The sequence below is a fragment of the Megalopta genalis genome, chromosome 5 (assembly GCF_051020955.1).
Source record: "Megalopta genalis isolate 19385.01 chromosome 5, iyMegGena1_principal, whole genome shotgun sequence".
NCBI lineage: Eukaryota > Metazoa > Arthropoda > Insecta > Hymenoptera > Halictidae > Megalopta > Megalopta genalis.
This window is the reverse complement of record NC_135017.1, coordinates 25,501,641-25,516,269: the sequence shown is the minus strand read 5'-3', so window position 1 is coordinate 25,516,269 and position 14,629 is coordinate 25,501,641. Positions and strand designations below refer to the sequence as shown.

The 14,629-nt window shown below is 39.5% G+C and overlaps 1 protein-coding gene across 13 annotated transcripts in view; it reads left to right on the top strand.

The window, feature by feature from the left end:
• Positions 1 to 14,629, top strand: part of LOC117223970 (discs large 1) — a 950,943-nt gene that overhangs the window by 902,980 nt on the left and 33,334 nt on the right. For 11 of the 13 annotated variants that reach the window (XM_076522026.1, XM_076522020.1, XM_076522022.1 and 8 more), the window contains one exon: positions 3,794 to 3,820. The exons of the other annotated variants lie outside the window; for them this stretch is intronic. In XM_076522026.1, the coding sequence (XP_076378141.1) occupies positions 3,794 to 3,820 (27 nt within the window). The remainder of the gene's footprint in view (positions 1 to 3,793; positions 3,821 to 14,629) is intronic. 13 annotated transcript variants of the gene reach the window in all.

Below are 14,629 nucleotides of genomic sequence, written 5' to 3'. Positions count from 1 at the left end.
ATTTATCTTTGTAATACTTCTTTGTCAAACTTTTATTTTGTAATACCTTGTCAAACTTTAACTTTGTAATATTTCATCGAACTTTAATCTTGTAATATTTTGTCAAACTTCAATATTTTCCTACTTCGTCAAACTACGACCTATGGGTTGGAAAAGCAACGATTTCACGTCTCAAACGCAAACAATAATTCTCGCATAAGTCCACCATGCTCAGAGGTGCTAAACCATTGACTCGGTAAATAGGTTAAATTATAATGATCATAATATCTTGTCGAACTCTTCATCTTCATAATACTTCATCGAACTTCAATCTCGTAATATTCTGTCAAACTTCAATATTTTCCTACTTCGTCAAACTAAGACGTGTGGGTGGGAAAAGCAACGATTTCACGTCTCGAACGCAAACAATAATTCTCGCATAAGTCTACTAAGTCCAGAGGTGCTAAACCATTGACTCGGTAAATAGGTGAATCAGAGAAGAAAGCAAGTCAAAGTGTCAACGTCAATCATGTAAAACCGGGAAATCCTCTTTCACGGCGTAGATGACGTATAGTTCATCGGGTTGAACAAGTATAGTTTCCCACCGCGGGAACAAAATACTTCCCAGTAACAGAGCTAACAAGGTGGTGTTTACTAGCCGTGTCTGATTCATAGAGTAGAATCACGGGGACATTAAAAACGTGGGGAAAAAGGGGAAGTCGGGTACGTGTCGGCCGGCGAAATGGCAACGTAATTGTGACGGACGATCGGCCGCGTGCGGGAGAGAGACGGGAATCGGGGACACCCGGTGAACAGAGAGCGACAAGCCGGCTGGAGAAAACGACAGGATGCAAATTACAGCGCGTGCGGTCGACCACGGCCATTAAACGTTAGCGCCACCGACATTTCGTCTAATTCTACTCGATAGTCGTGGAAAATACGTGTATCCGCGCGGGGGGTCTCGACAATCCGCAAATCGATGTCGATCGATGCCGCAATTTATTCTTGAAATGTATCCGCCGCCGGAAAACCCGGCGATTTCCTCGTTGGTCGTACACTGTCCGAAATTTCCGCAAAGCTACCCCGTTTTTGGTGAGTTTCTAATGGTCGCGCTGCGAGTTTTATACGGTAAAAATGAACCAATGAAATATAAAGCAATGAAAATATTACAAGAATTTATCAGTCGAAGAAGAAATAATTTTTATTTATTGATATCGATGCGGAGTTCTTTTTTGCACAAATATCTCTACAGTCTACTTGCAATTGTTTCGTAGCAGTGAATAATTCGTGTTTGATTCCGTTTTACGATCAAGTAAAAAAGTATCCTTTTCAACGAAGATTTATTGTTTATTCGTCTTTCGTTTCTCATATTTCCAACTCGACTGCCAAGTTGGCATCGAAATTAATCCGATAGCTTGGTAAATAATGTTGGAAATGAAATATTAGTATAAGTAAGATGATTTTAAAACTAACGTTAAAATACTTATAATTAGACTACGAAATTTATACAAAATAAAAACGATCTTCATCAATTGCAACAAACGTGGGTCAAATAGAAATTTCTTTCTTCCTTAAATAATCTCAGTTAGTTAAAAACAATACATAGATGTCTTTAAATTCTTTCAATATTCTCATTGTTCCAAAGTTTCAACTAATCATTTTTATTATGAATGCATAAAATCCGTGGTCCACTTATGATCGAAAAAGAAATGTGCAACTTCCGGAGCACATTGTACAATCTCGACATCGCTATATCAACATTCATCCTCGAAGCTTTGAAATAGGATTATGCTGCGACCGCAATCATTCTTTTTGAAACCTAATATCGTCTGCCATATTCTCTGTAGTCTTATTGAAACAAATTGGCCCCGACCCTCGACGGAATACGCTAGAAGATTTCGTTGCGAAACGTCATATTACTGTTTGGGCGTTCCACTGGCAACGGATATCAGTTGGCCCAGGTCAAGCACGCAGAAAGATCTCCCCCTTCGAAGGCGAACGCTGAGAAAGACGTGGAAACCCGATCCCCTAATCTCGTGCGAGGTCACGGCCGTGATTTTATGGGATCCGGGCCACCATTCCGGATCAACAGACCCGGTACTTACGACATCGATGACCATGAAAGAGAGTCTTTTATTCCGGGACCCTTCGACCGGAAAATTCCTGTATTCACGAGTCCACGATCGTGAAACATTCCGCCCCGATGGAAGACTATATTTTTCGAACTGAGAGAACGAGAGAGAGAGAGAGAGAGACTCGTAAACCTTCTCCCTTTACTGTTACAGGACAGTTTTCCTGAACTCATTTTTCGTCAAAAAGAGAAACCCGTGGATAGGGATTTGTTAAAGTATCGAAACTTTATCGGATTTTTATGAACACCGAGTTTTCTAGAATATCGGCTACGATGATATTTATAGCATTTTAATTTATGCACAGCAGAGATCGGTATTATTCAACTTTATTCGGATAAGTTTTCGGTTACATTTTGCTCTTTAATCTTTTATCTGAACCTTCTTATAATTATTTAATAGGCAATCTTGATGATATCTAATGAACAAAAGTTTACTGGAATATTTATTTTGTTTATGACACTCGTGACAGAGAGTAAATGAAGCACATAATTTATGGAGTAACGTTTACGCAACTAAATGGTGCACATAGTGTGTTAAAAGTAAATTAAAAACTGGCGAACCTTGTAATTATAATATATTCTAATATATAATATAATATAATATATAATTATAATATATTCTAATATATAATATAATATAATATATAATTATAATATATTCTAATATATAATATAATATAATATATAATTATAATATATGCTAATTATAATACATTGGCAAGCCGCGATTCATTTCAACAACCAATCAAATTCTTCGAATATTCTGTGAATTTCTTACTCCATTTTTAGCTTAATGAATCGAGCAATCAGGAAAGTATAATTCGATTTGAACAATCTGTTGACATAACCATTTTATTAACCAAAGAAACTGTATTCAATGAAACGCTATGCACAATAATTTAACACACGATTTATCGTTTATGCAAATTAACATGAATAATTTCCGTTTGGTTTCACTTTCGTGTGACCGTTGCAATGTTAACTGTGCCAGTTAACTCCACGTGATCTAATAATTTGCATACTAATCATAATTAGACTGCGGATGTTTATGCCAATAAAAATGCATCTATTGCAATTATATCACCAACTTTGGAATTTCTTTCTTTATATAAGAATTATGCTAGAATAAAAATAATTCTAGTGTCTCAGAAAAATCTAGTGTCTCAAATTTCTACTATCATTACTTTTTCTCACGAATATAGAAAATCCGCAACCTAATCGTACTAATGCGCTGCTCTCACCCACTGAGAATTTTCCGGACGACAGTGTAGAAGTTGAATATTGCTATTCTTATCTGATATCACGCCTCCACGTCTCCGTTAGAAAAATGTAGGTCAGAATCTCGTGTAGAAACAAACGAAGACGTTTCAATTGTGAAGAAAAAGCTCGAATATCAAGCCGTGTGTATGTGGTACATGTAAAAGCTGTTCGAACATGGATGGAGAGTGAACGATTTTCTGTTCGATTTTCGGGGGCGTTATACTCATCAACATTGAACACAAACACCGAACAGGACACCCCTTCCACTTTTGCACACCATTCTTGATTTGTTTTCTATTTTCTTTATTTGTCTCTTACCACGCCACACTTCACATAGGATACGAACACACATGTTTTTCTCTCTTCCGATTTCTCTGCCCTTGACTACCAGATTTACAACTTCGTTTAATTACTTTTTTTCAGTTCATACATTCCTGATATATTGTACGGGTGAGTTATTGACAACTTTCAATGGAACTTCTTATTTATCTATCCACCATTTTTACAGTTTCGTTTGTTTACTTGTTCTACTTTTCTTCTTTCTTTTTTACGTATGAAGCATCCGGAAACAGCAAATTAACGATTTACTGGCACGTTCGCGTTAGCGATTGCATCGGCTGCTCCGGCGACTAGTCGCGGCAAAAAAAAAAAAAATGTTCGCCGAACCGGTTCCGTTTTGTTCTTTGTACTCTAATTACAAAAGCGCCGCAAACGCTGGATACACGCATATATCGATGCGCGGCCGATCTCTTTCCGTTCGGGCTTTTTTTTTCTTTTTTTAAATTCGTTACGCGTGTCTGCGCTCGCTGTTTTTTTTTCCCACCCCAAAGTTTTTAATTAAATCCACCGCCGACAACCGACAAATATTGTTCCGTTTATATTATTCGGCATTTTTTCCCGTGTTTTTTCTCTCCGTTCCTATCGCGAGCCGCGCGACCGGTTTTTCATTTCTTTGTTTTAATTAAAGCCGCGATAGAAGCCGAGCGTTTTGCAATCCTTAATTAATAATGCTTTTGCCGCTTGCAGCATGAATCTTTTTCAGTGTATTAAAATAGAAACTTCGACATCGCTGATGGGCCTCGACGATGGAGAATACGTATTCGGTGCCGCGAACGTGCATCGATCATTTCGGAGCTCCGTCGTTAATTGGTTATTTGTAGAAACGAGGGAACGCGTTCGAATCCGTTTCATCGACACGTTTGTTCCAGTTTCTGGAACACGGCGCGCCGTTCTTTTTCCCAAAAAGTTGGCCGAAATGCAGCTTTTGTGGCGGAAAACCGGCGTAGCACATATGTATATCGTGTACCATTTCGATTCATCAAGTGCTGTTTGAAATTTTTTTAAATCTCGCATTGTTACCGAGTTATAGGCAGTCAAAGTTGACCAATTCTCTCGCTTCATAGTTATAATGATTCGAATTTTCGACTACAATAATCGGGCTGCGGATTCTATGCATTTATGGCGAAATTATGGTAGCTGAAATTTAAGATAGTAGAAGGATTGAAAGAAAGTTTTAAAATATTAACCATTTTTAATCTCTTAGAACAATTAAAGAAAGATTGAATATGTTGTTTAGTTTCTATTGTTTATCATTGACGCAGACAATTGTTATTTTTACTTAGAATTCCCCATTTCTGAAGGAATTGCAAGAGATACAAGTTAAGTTAATTGCAAGAGACATAAGCCCGATGAAACTTTTATTTCCCTTTTAATAATATCAATAGGTTGTAAATAATATAAAAATTGTTTTCGCAATTTTGTTTCCGACTTAATTTTTGTCATAAATACATGAAATTCGCAGCCTGTCCCGAGAACGTAAGAACACCGATTTCCATAAAAATCGTATCAAAATTATGAAATGTGGCCAACTTTTTGGGGAGCGGTACCACCGTTCGGCGTGATTTTTAACGGACGGCGGAATAATTTATGTGCGGGCACGGACCGTTCCTGTCGACAGCCTTCGATCGCCAAAGCGTTTCATATTCGAACTTCGCGGACGGCTCCTTGTAATCCTATTAAAGTCTCGAAACTGGCACGGAACTCGAATTTTCGGATCTATTTCCATCTTCTCTACCTGGCAAGACGTTTTCCGCCGGATTGTCGTTGCGCGATTAAATTATATCCGCGATTCCCGGCTGACGTTGAGAAATAGAATGTCAGCCGTTTGTCAGCGTGCCGTGCGCGCCTTTAAACGGCAGTAAGCGGACCCGCGGAACTGCGAACTTTGTTAATTCGGAACGAATCATTTTCGGCTTCGAAACGGAACAATACGCCGCCGACGGTTCGTTACGACGGAACTCGTAATCAAATATTTAGAATGTGCCGGTGTTCACGGACTCGTTAGCCGACGTTTTTTCTCGCAAATGATAAGTATACAGAACAAATGAACTGGCCGAAGGTTGCATTGTTTCCCGCCAACAACGCAACGGCTGCGCAGATTTTTCTAGCTTGCAGTATTTTGGAGGTTCTCCAATTTTTTAGCGCTGCCTTTTAAGCGCGAGTGACGTCAATTGTAATAAATTTTTAATATGAAATTTAATTGTAATGGATTTCTATTAGGAATTGACGTTGTAAAAGAGATTTTTGTGAGAATTTAGATTATAGTAGAACAGTATAAAAATTTGAACAGATATTTAAATTGTAATAGACTTTTAATAGAAACTTAAATTCGTTGATTTTAGATAGAAGTGATGTGGATTGTAACAAATTTTTAATATAAATTGAAATTTGTGTACGTATAAATGATTTAATTGTTGAACTCTTAATTAGATGGCTGAAATAATGCGTTTGTCGTAATCGTTCCAAGTCAAAAAATGGGGAGGACCTTTCTAAAATAAACTACTTTTTGGGATCGTTTCAAATAGAACAATTACAAGGCGCTCCCTGAAACAAGCCATTTTTTTGTAATCGTTTTAAATGCACAAATGCCGAGGCGCTGTCTGAAACAAACTGTTTTTGAAGCTGGTTTCAAATAAAAATTCATTCTAAAGTTCATTCTAAATTCTAAATTGGCGAGGATAGGCGATGCCTTTGAGGGAGCACCGCGCGAACCGCGAATTTAAGAGGAAAAGTGCGACGAGATATATTCCGAGTCGGAAGACACTCGCCGGCTCGCTAATTAAACCGTCCTCGGTCGGCGTGTTTAACACAGGGATCACTTTTTCCGAGTAACTCGAGCCACGTGCTCCAAGCAGGAACAAGGTCAAGTGCCATCCGCAATTAACAAAGGATCCACCGGAAGTGGCGGGCATCGCTCGCACCGCGGCGTTGTCTACGGTATCCCGGACTGCAGAAAGCCGCCTTTCGCTTGTACGTGCTTTTTCGCCGGCCTGGCTCGATACCGAACCAACGTACCCGAGTGCGTTTCCATGTTTGACAAACAGAGCGGACGACGGGGAAAGGAGCCGTATAGTTGCCCGGACAATTATGGCGACTTTCTTCAAGCCGCTTCGAGCGGCCTTCTGACCGACATCTTTGTTAAGCACACAGCGAATGTGTTACTCGCTACTGAAAAAGCTGTTTGTCCGGGGGAATGATTATCGATTCTGGTCACAGACATTTTCAAAACGATCATCCGACACTTTCTACGTCCTTAACCTTTGCTGTACGCGTCGCATAAAAATTCCGCGGAGCACGGAAGGGGTGCGACACCCACACCGCAACAATTTCAAACGGCTAGTCACGTTTAAGGTATCTATTATTTTTGGTCGGCAAATTATTGGGCATTCTTCAGACGTTCGAAAATAAGAGAGAACGAGGATTTTATGAAAATTACAGTGTCTTTTTTTTAAGTTGTAGATGCGTCGTTTTTTAAATTCTTATTGTGCTTTTCTTAAAATTGTAATTGTGCTTTACTTAAAATTGTAATTGTGCTTTTTTAAAAATTGTAATTGTGCTTTTTTAAAAATTGTAATTGTGCTTTTCTTAAAATTGTAACAGTGTTTATCTTAAAATCGTAACAGTATTTTTCTTAAAATTGTAACAGTGTTCTCCTTAAAATATAAAATTATTTAAAATTCTTTAAAATTGTAACTTACGTATAAAAAAAGATCGACGAAAAGAGCTCGCGAGAAATGTTTTCTTTTGCAATAAAATTTCATTGGTGTACAGTAAAGGTTAATACGGACGTCTATCTCGTCGCTTATGAAGCAACAGAAAAATTATATCAAAGCGCAACAAGATTGATTAAACAAGTTATCCGAACAAGTTATCGCAGAATTTAGTGCAACGATTTTAACCCTTCAATTATGTAACACATATTTCCTTGCAGAAAATATTGTTCACCCTAACAGCATATATGTTCAACCTATTAATTTAAATTCAAATCGAACCTGACACATAACATTTACAGAAAATGAAGCAAAATGGGAAATATCGTTTGCTGGTACAATGACGAACGATGCTGCATGTTTTATTTAAATATAGTTCATTCGTCTCTAAATTAGTGTACCTTGTTACCGTTAAGTTGCATGAAGCTTGGCTTATCCAATTTATGAATATCGACACTGAACGTACCTATGCACAAATAATTATTTTCCAGCCCGGTTTACACGACGCAACCGCACTCGACGTTCTGGACAAATGTTTCTTCGCGAGCGTCGCAAGACGTAGCAGCTTATTTTCTTCAATTTTCCCGATGCGTCGCACAGGATTGCGCGGATTTCCGTTGCATCACGAACGAAAGCGAGAAAAGGCGGCCGGTGTAGGCAGCATATGCATTCCGCGCGCAACAGCTTTTGCAATCTTTCGGCGACGATTTCAGCGGGAAACTCCGGCCTCGAATGTTTCAATCTGCCGGCGATCCGCGCAGTCTTAATTTTCCCGGGGAAACTCGGCGAAAACTGGACAAAAAGTCCGCGAATCGGAGACAACGGCTGCTTTCATCCCGAAAATTAAAGCTGCCGTCGAACGAGGGAGAGCCGGCCGGCTCGCTTTCAGCCGGCGAACGTCGGATCACCGGCAAACAAACTTGTCATTTCATTAAGCAAATGAGACCGGCTGTTTTGTAACGTGCCGGATCGGAACAGTCGAAAGCTTTCGCCGTTCCACGGCCGCCTTTTTCGGTGTTCCGTTAATTAAACGGGGGACCCGATAGCCTGTCCCGCGGACGAACTTTAATCACGCCTGGACTTGACCCAAAAAGAGCCTCGGATAAAACGCGACGCGCGGAGTCACGGCCGCGTACAAGGAGTGCCGTTCGACCCTGCTCTTTATTAAAGGACGTCCGACGTCCTTGAGCTCCTCTTCCTTCGTCGAACCGTTCCACGCCGGCTTCCGATTTCGTACACGCTCGATGGAGCACACATGGTGACTCGGTGTAACGCGTGCCGTTCTCGAGGGCCAGATGGCCGTGGGCATCGATCCGCTGCTCGCAGTCCCAGAAATCTCGAAAGTGGGATCTCCGACCGGAAAATTTTGTCGAGTTTACTTACAAAAGACTGTGGATTTTATGCGTTTACGACGAAAGTTCGTCAATTCTTCCAACGAAAGACCGCGCACAGTTGCTGACGACAGAGAGCGTTAGATTATGAACCAAAAAAAAAAAACAGAAAAGGAAGAGAAATATTGAAAAATTTAGTAACTGTATATTATAGGCAGACTAATAAACGAAGTCGTTCGATAAATTGAAGAAAAGCGGAAACGTTGAATTTAAAAATCTTGCTCAAAGTTTAAAAAGTAGTTATTCTACCGCTCTGATTTTGGCAATAAGAGGGAAAAAAAATTGCATTTGACTTCTGTTATACAAGAAATTGTATCTCTATGTTAATGACTAGACCGCGGATTTGATGCGTTTATAATAAAAATGGATAGTTGAAATTTAAAAGAATGATTTAATAAAAATAATAATAACTAAAATAATATAGTAATATAATAATAATAACTAAAATAATATAGTAATATAATAATAATATAAAATAATATAGTAATATAATAATAATATAAAATAAAAGTAATAAATAAAATCTAAAAAAATTTAAGGACATCTGTGTATTATTCATAGCTCACTGAAATTATTAAAGGGAAAAGAAAATTTCTACTTGACCAATCTTCGTTGTCCAAACGACCCAAGATCGTTTTTATTTCGCACAAAGATTCGCAGTTTCACCATTATTGAATATATCGAAAAGAAACTTTAGCCTCGGACAAAAATTAATCTATAGTTTACTTTGGACTGAGATTCGAAAATATCAGATTATGTTTCCGCCGGTTCCGTCAGCGCGCACCGACGGTGATGTAAACTGTATATCAAAGATATCGCGATATACCATCGTCGGTGTCGTTAGAACACACCGCGCTCTGACTGTTAGTGATCCCAGTACCGCGTATAAGTAAAATAAAGCTTTTTAAGAAAAAGAATTAATATCGTATTCATTTGAGAAATAATCTAAGCCATAATCCCGATAGAATATGTTACAATTTTGACGTTGCAAGAGAGCATCTTTCGCAAGATCCTCTCGTAAGAGAAAGCAGAATGATCCGGGATCGTCGAATCGAAGCATCGATTCGATATCCTCGTCAGATACACCCTCGACCGGGATTTTCTGGGCAGGGGCTCACGCAGATACGCTTGTATCCTTCCGCTTTGACGACGAGTATCGGCGGAGGACGCGACACGGCGCGGCGCGGAGCCGCGCGTATCAGATTCGTACAGGCGTGGATCGCGCGGCTAATTGCAGCGGCAAGCGTAATCGGAGCCAGCCTTGCGAGAATGGAAATTTCTCTCGAACGTATCGGTTCTTCGATTGACCTAGTTGCGATGCGATGGTCGCACACGCTCGCCCGCTCGCCGTATTTCATCGACGCCGCCTGCCGGCGAGCCACCCCCGCGAGGGAAATCATTGCGCCGATCGCGATTTCTGGGAACGCGTCGCGAATCCGCTCGCAGATCCGCTCCCTCCGCCGCAGCTGCTTTATTGAAATTCGATCCACGGCCGCGCCTACGCGCCGATGCGATACGCGTACACGATCCCCTCGGCAAATTCGGATTTCATATTATACTTATTCCGCGGCCCGGCCGCGCCGATGATTTTAGCAACGTCTGCTGTCGGCTCGGAAATATGGGATTCGCGCGACAATCTTGTGGAAAGATTTGTCGGGGCTTGGGGTGCTAGAGCAGACGTCTTTCGTCGGCTGGTTGATAGATTGAGGGGTGCGCTTCTTTGGAAATATCGGCTTTCAGTGTGTTCTTCGGGATTGTTGTTGTTGTCGGACACCGGGTAGACTAGGATTTTTAATTTTGCAGATTTTAAATACTTTTATTTAAAGATATTGCTAATTGAAAATAAAAATTTTAAATATCTCAATGCAAAGTTAGTCAAAGTATGCAAAATTCATAGCTACAAGTCTGAGATAAAGATATTAATAACATACATAAAAATTGTGATGTAGTTTTGTAGATGATTATTATCTTTAACACTAAACCAACCGACCTGTAATGATGATTAGCGTACATTGACTCATAAGAGTGAAAAGGTAGAATTCATTTGGATTTTGTAAAGTTTTAATTATGAGACTTGTTTCAATAGTATATTATTATATATATTTATTCAATCATTTTCCACGAAGAAGTCTCCAAAGTTTGTAGTATCGTAAAATAAAAAGTCGGTCATTTTGACCGTGGTAGGTTTACTGTTAATGTAAGATGAAATGAAATTGATTCCGTGATAACGTGGTATGAATTGAAATGAATTGACTGCGGAATTGTTGCATTTATGGCAAAAATGAATATTCATATTGTTAAACAGCGTAGAAAGAGTAAAAACATTTAGTAACATCAATGTGTTACTTTCGACCTACTAAAATGATTAAAGAAAGAATGCAACCCCCTTAAAGTGGGATAAACTCGTATTTTTAATTTTGCGAAAAAACAAAACATAGTGCAAAAATTCAGGTATAATTTCCTAGATGATTATAGGAAGATAATAAAACATTAAATTAACTAGAACTATTACTGTTTTATAACAATGACAAGGCTAGATTTATTTATACTTCCTACGATTTTTATTATAATATCTGCTTCAATGAAGACAAAAATGTCTAACAAAAACATTGTTATAGCATCAGAAACTGTAAAAGAAAAAATCAGAAACCAGTCATTTTGACTTTTGGTAATTCTAGTAATAAATTGATTATTTATTAATATAGTATGAATTGAAAGTAATAAAATATGAAAATGGGGTAAAATAATATCTTCAATTTTCCGAAAAGAACAATGTATAATATAAAAATTGTTTAATTAATTGATTTAAATGAAATTAAATTGTTTCTTCGGTAATATCTCAATCCTTAAAAGGCAAATTGTATATTTGTTGAATGCACTCGCCGATGCAGCCCGTTATTCACTACAAAAAAGAAAAGTAGCGAGCTATTTACGTCGAGAATTCGTTAGTTTCGAAGATATTTGATCGGAAGGTTTTTGTAAATAGTACGAATATTTACCGACTTCAAACAACATACGATTGCACAGAGTTTAACGGCAGATTTTATGCACTATAATAGATTTGAGGGTAATTAAGAAATACCGCTCTCTGTGAACATTTCATTTTTCTTTGTTTTGTGCGCGCGTTTCGCGAACAGCCAGCGCGCATTAAAATATAATAAATAAAAACAAATGTTGGCGAAGTGCCAGCATCAGGAGCACATGTTGCTCTCCATCAGCCGTTGAAACGTCCCGCGAAAAACTATTCATGAAAACGGGCCAACGTCGAAAGTGGGTGCGTGTTCCCTCGACAAATTTTAGTTGGCCCCGTTTCAAAAGGAGCGCACGGTGAATAGAACGGGAAAATTAGTGAATTCAAGAACTCGCGTTGTTTCGGGGTTCGCTGAATATAACAAATAGAACAATTGGCTCGATCGATACAAAACTAGAATTTTTCATTACGGAAGCTGCAATAATTTTGTTAAATAAAAGAGAAAGCTCATTAAATCGCGTAAACGGGGTGACTGATAACTCCGTTTCTTGAAATAATCATTTCGCCGAATTTTTGCTTCAGAGAATCGACTGTCTTCCTTGATAATAGAATGTAATAAATTCGTTCGAGTGTGTAGTTTTTTATTTCTCTAAAAATAACAATTAAAAGTATCAAATAAAGTAATAAATGAGAATCTGAAAAGAAATAGAAGAAAAACCATGTCAAATACATATATACGAGCGCAATTAAAAAATGTAGCGACCCTACTGAAAGGCCCTTTATTTCTAGCCGATTTCGATTAACAGCCGATGAGAACAAAAAAACAATTCGGGAACCCTTTGAAAAAGAGAAGGGTGCATTGAGAGTGAATGGAAATGAATGGAAATGAATGGAAATCGAGGAAGGCTGTTTATTCATTATGTCTCCCCCAAGTTTCAGCAGTTTACCTTCATTATTGTGAAACTGAATCCACGCGGAAGGAAACGAGGGGTAAATTCAGAAGGGGTGCGGTAACCTAACGGGTGGAAAAGACGGTGACACAATGAACGTGAACCGCAATCGAAAGTGACCGATTATTCATTGCGTTCCCAGCAGGTTCCAATCATATATTCTGATTCCCGTCGCAGATAACGAACATTCAATGAAAATTAAGAAAAATGCATTCGTGCAGCAGGTTGGAGTACTGGTTGAAATAGCAAGGGAGCAAATTGAAATCGAAAGTGACTCGAAAGTGACTGGTTTAGCACTTTAATAACTCGTGAAATGCTTTCTTTAAAATCATTTCCTAACCCTATCGTTTTCGAATTCTACGAATAATTCGAATAATTTGCTATCGTTTTATTATGGTATTTACGTTAATCGCGACATGTTATTTAATTATTATTATTAGATTATTAATGATTATTTAACGTTATTTAATTATTATTTAATAATTAAATTATTCTTTATCAATTGCACTGAACAAGAGCAAAGTGGTAGTTTCTTTCCTTCTTCAATCGTTTCAGTAAGTTGAAAATAATATATAAACATTGTCAAATCTGAAAAATTCATCCGATGTTTTAAATTTCATCTAATAATTTTTACAATAAATGCATAAAATCCGCGGTCTAATGATTATGTCTGTTCTGAACGATTTCTTCGAAATCTATAGGGGTTGCACTTCTAGTTTATCATTTCCTAACGTGGCAAGTGAACTTAATGATATGAGTTACTTGAAAATGCAATTTTTTCTACACATTCTCCCCAAAACATTTGCTGTTTCCGGTCAAATATTTCAATATCCGGTCAGATCGTCGTTATTTGGCACATCTCCTATCGATATCTGTTTCGAGTCTACAATTTTCTTATCAGAAAATTACTAAAATTGAACGACAGGGGTGTATAAGTATCCCTATAATGTAAATATAGGGTGTATGTATGTAAATATATCCCTATATGTAAATATAATGAGGGTAGGAAAAAATAAAAATTCTCCAGCCAATCGATAAAAAATTCTATCGTGTTAATAAATGTAAAACAAATAAAAATTAATATTTATATAATTATATAATACAATAACGTAGTATAAGAGCTCCTTATAGGGGTGGCCGGATCCCAGGTTGTAGAACACCGTCGACAACGTCGATTATCGACACAAGGGTTAACTTCGTCGCCCGCCAAATTCCGGCGCACCGAGCGGTCCGGTTCACCCGGAAGGCTTCCACCACCTGAAGAATGAGCCGGGGGTGGCTGCGTGCATATGATCCGGCGTAACCGAATCAAAATCGAAAGTAAGAACCGTCGGCGTTAGCTTCAGCGACGCGTATTCGGCCGCGCGTTGCCCTATTTCCAGAATCGTGGATCCCCGTCGAAGGGGCGTCGCGGCGTCGGCGTCGGCGTCGGCGTCCGCGTCGGCGGCTGCAAGGTAGGGGGTGGCAGAGGTAGTGGAAGTGTGCGAGTCTCAGCTTATTTCTATCGATCTGCGATAGGCCGCGGGGGCCGGCCGCCTCGGCGGCGCGACGCGGCGCGGCGCATGGCGACACGACGGCCACCTATGCGGCCTTTAATCCGTCGCGACGCCCCCGACGTCGGGACGTGTCCGAGACGTGGAGCTACCTTTCGCCACCCTCTAGGAATCATCTCGCTCGTCGAACGCTCGTTTCCTCGGCCAGCTGCGCACGTTCCTCTCCCGCTCGAGTTTAGCCCGCAATCGGCTCGCAATTCCGCTCCGCCCCGCCGCCGCGAGCCTGAAAATCGGGGCGCCGTGCGTGTTATGCCGTGAAGGTTACGTCACTGCCGGAGAACAGGTGCGTCGCGGGCACACGCACCAAGCGTGGCCGCGCGTCCCGCGGAATCCGCCACGCGATGT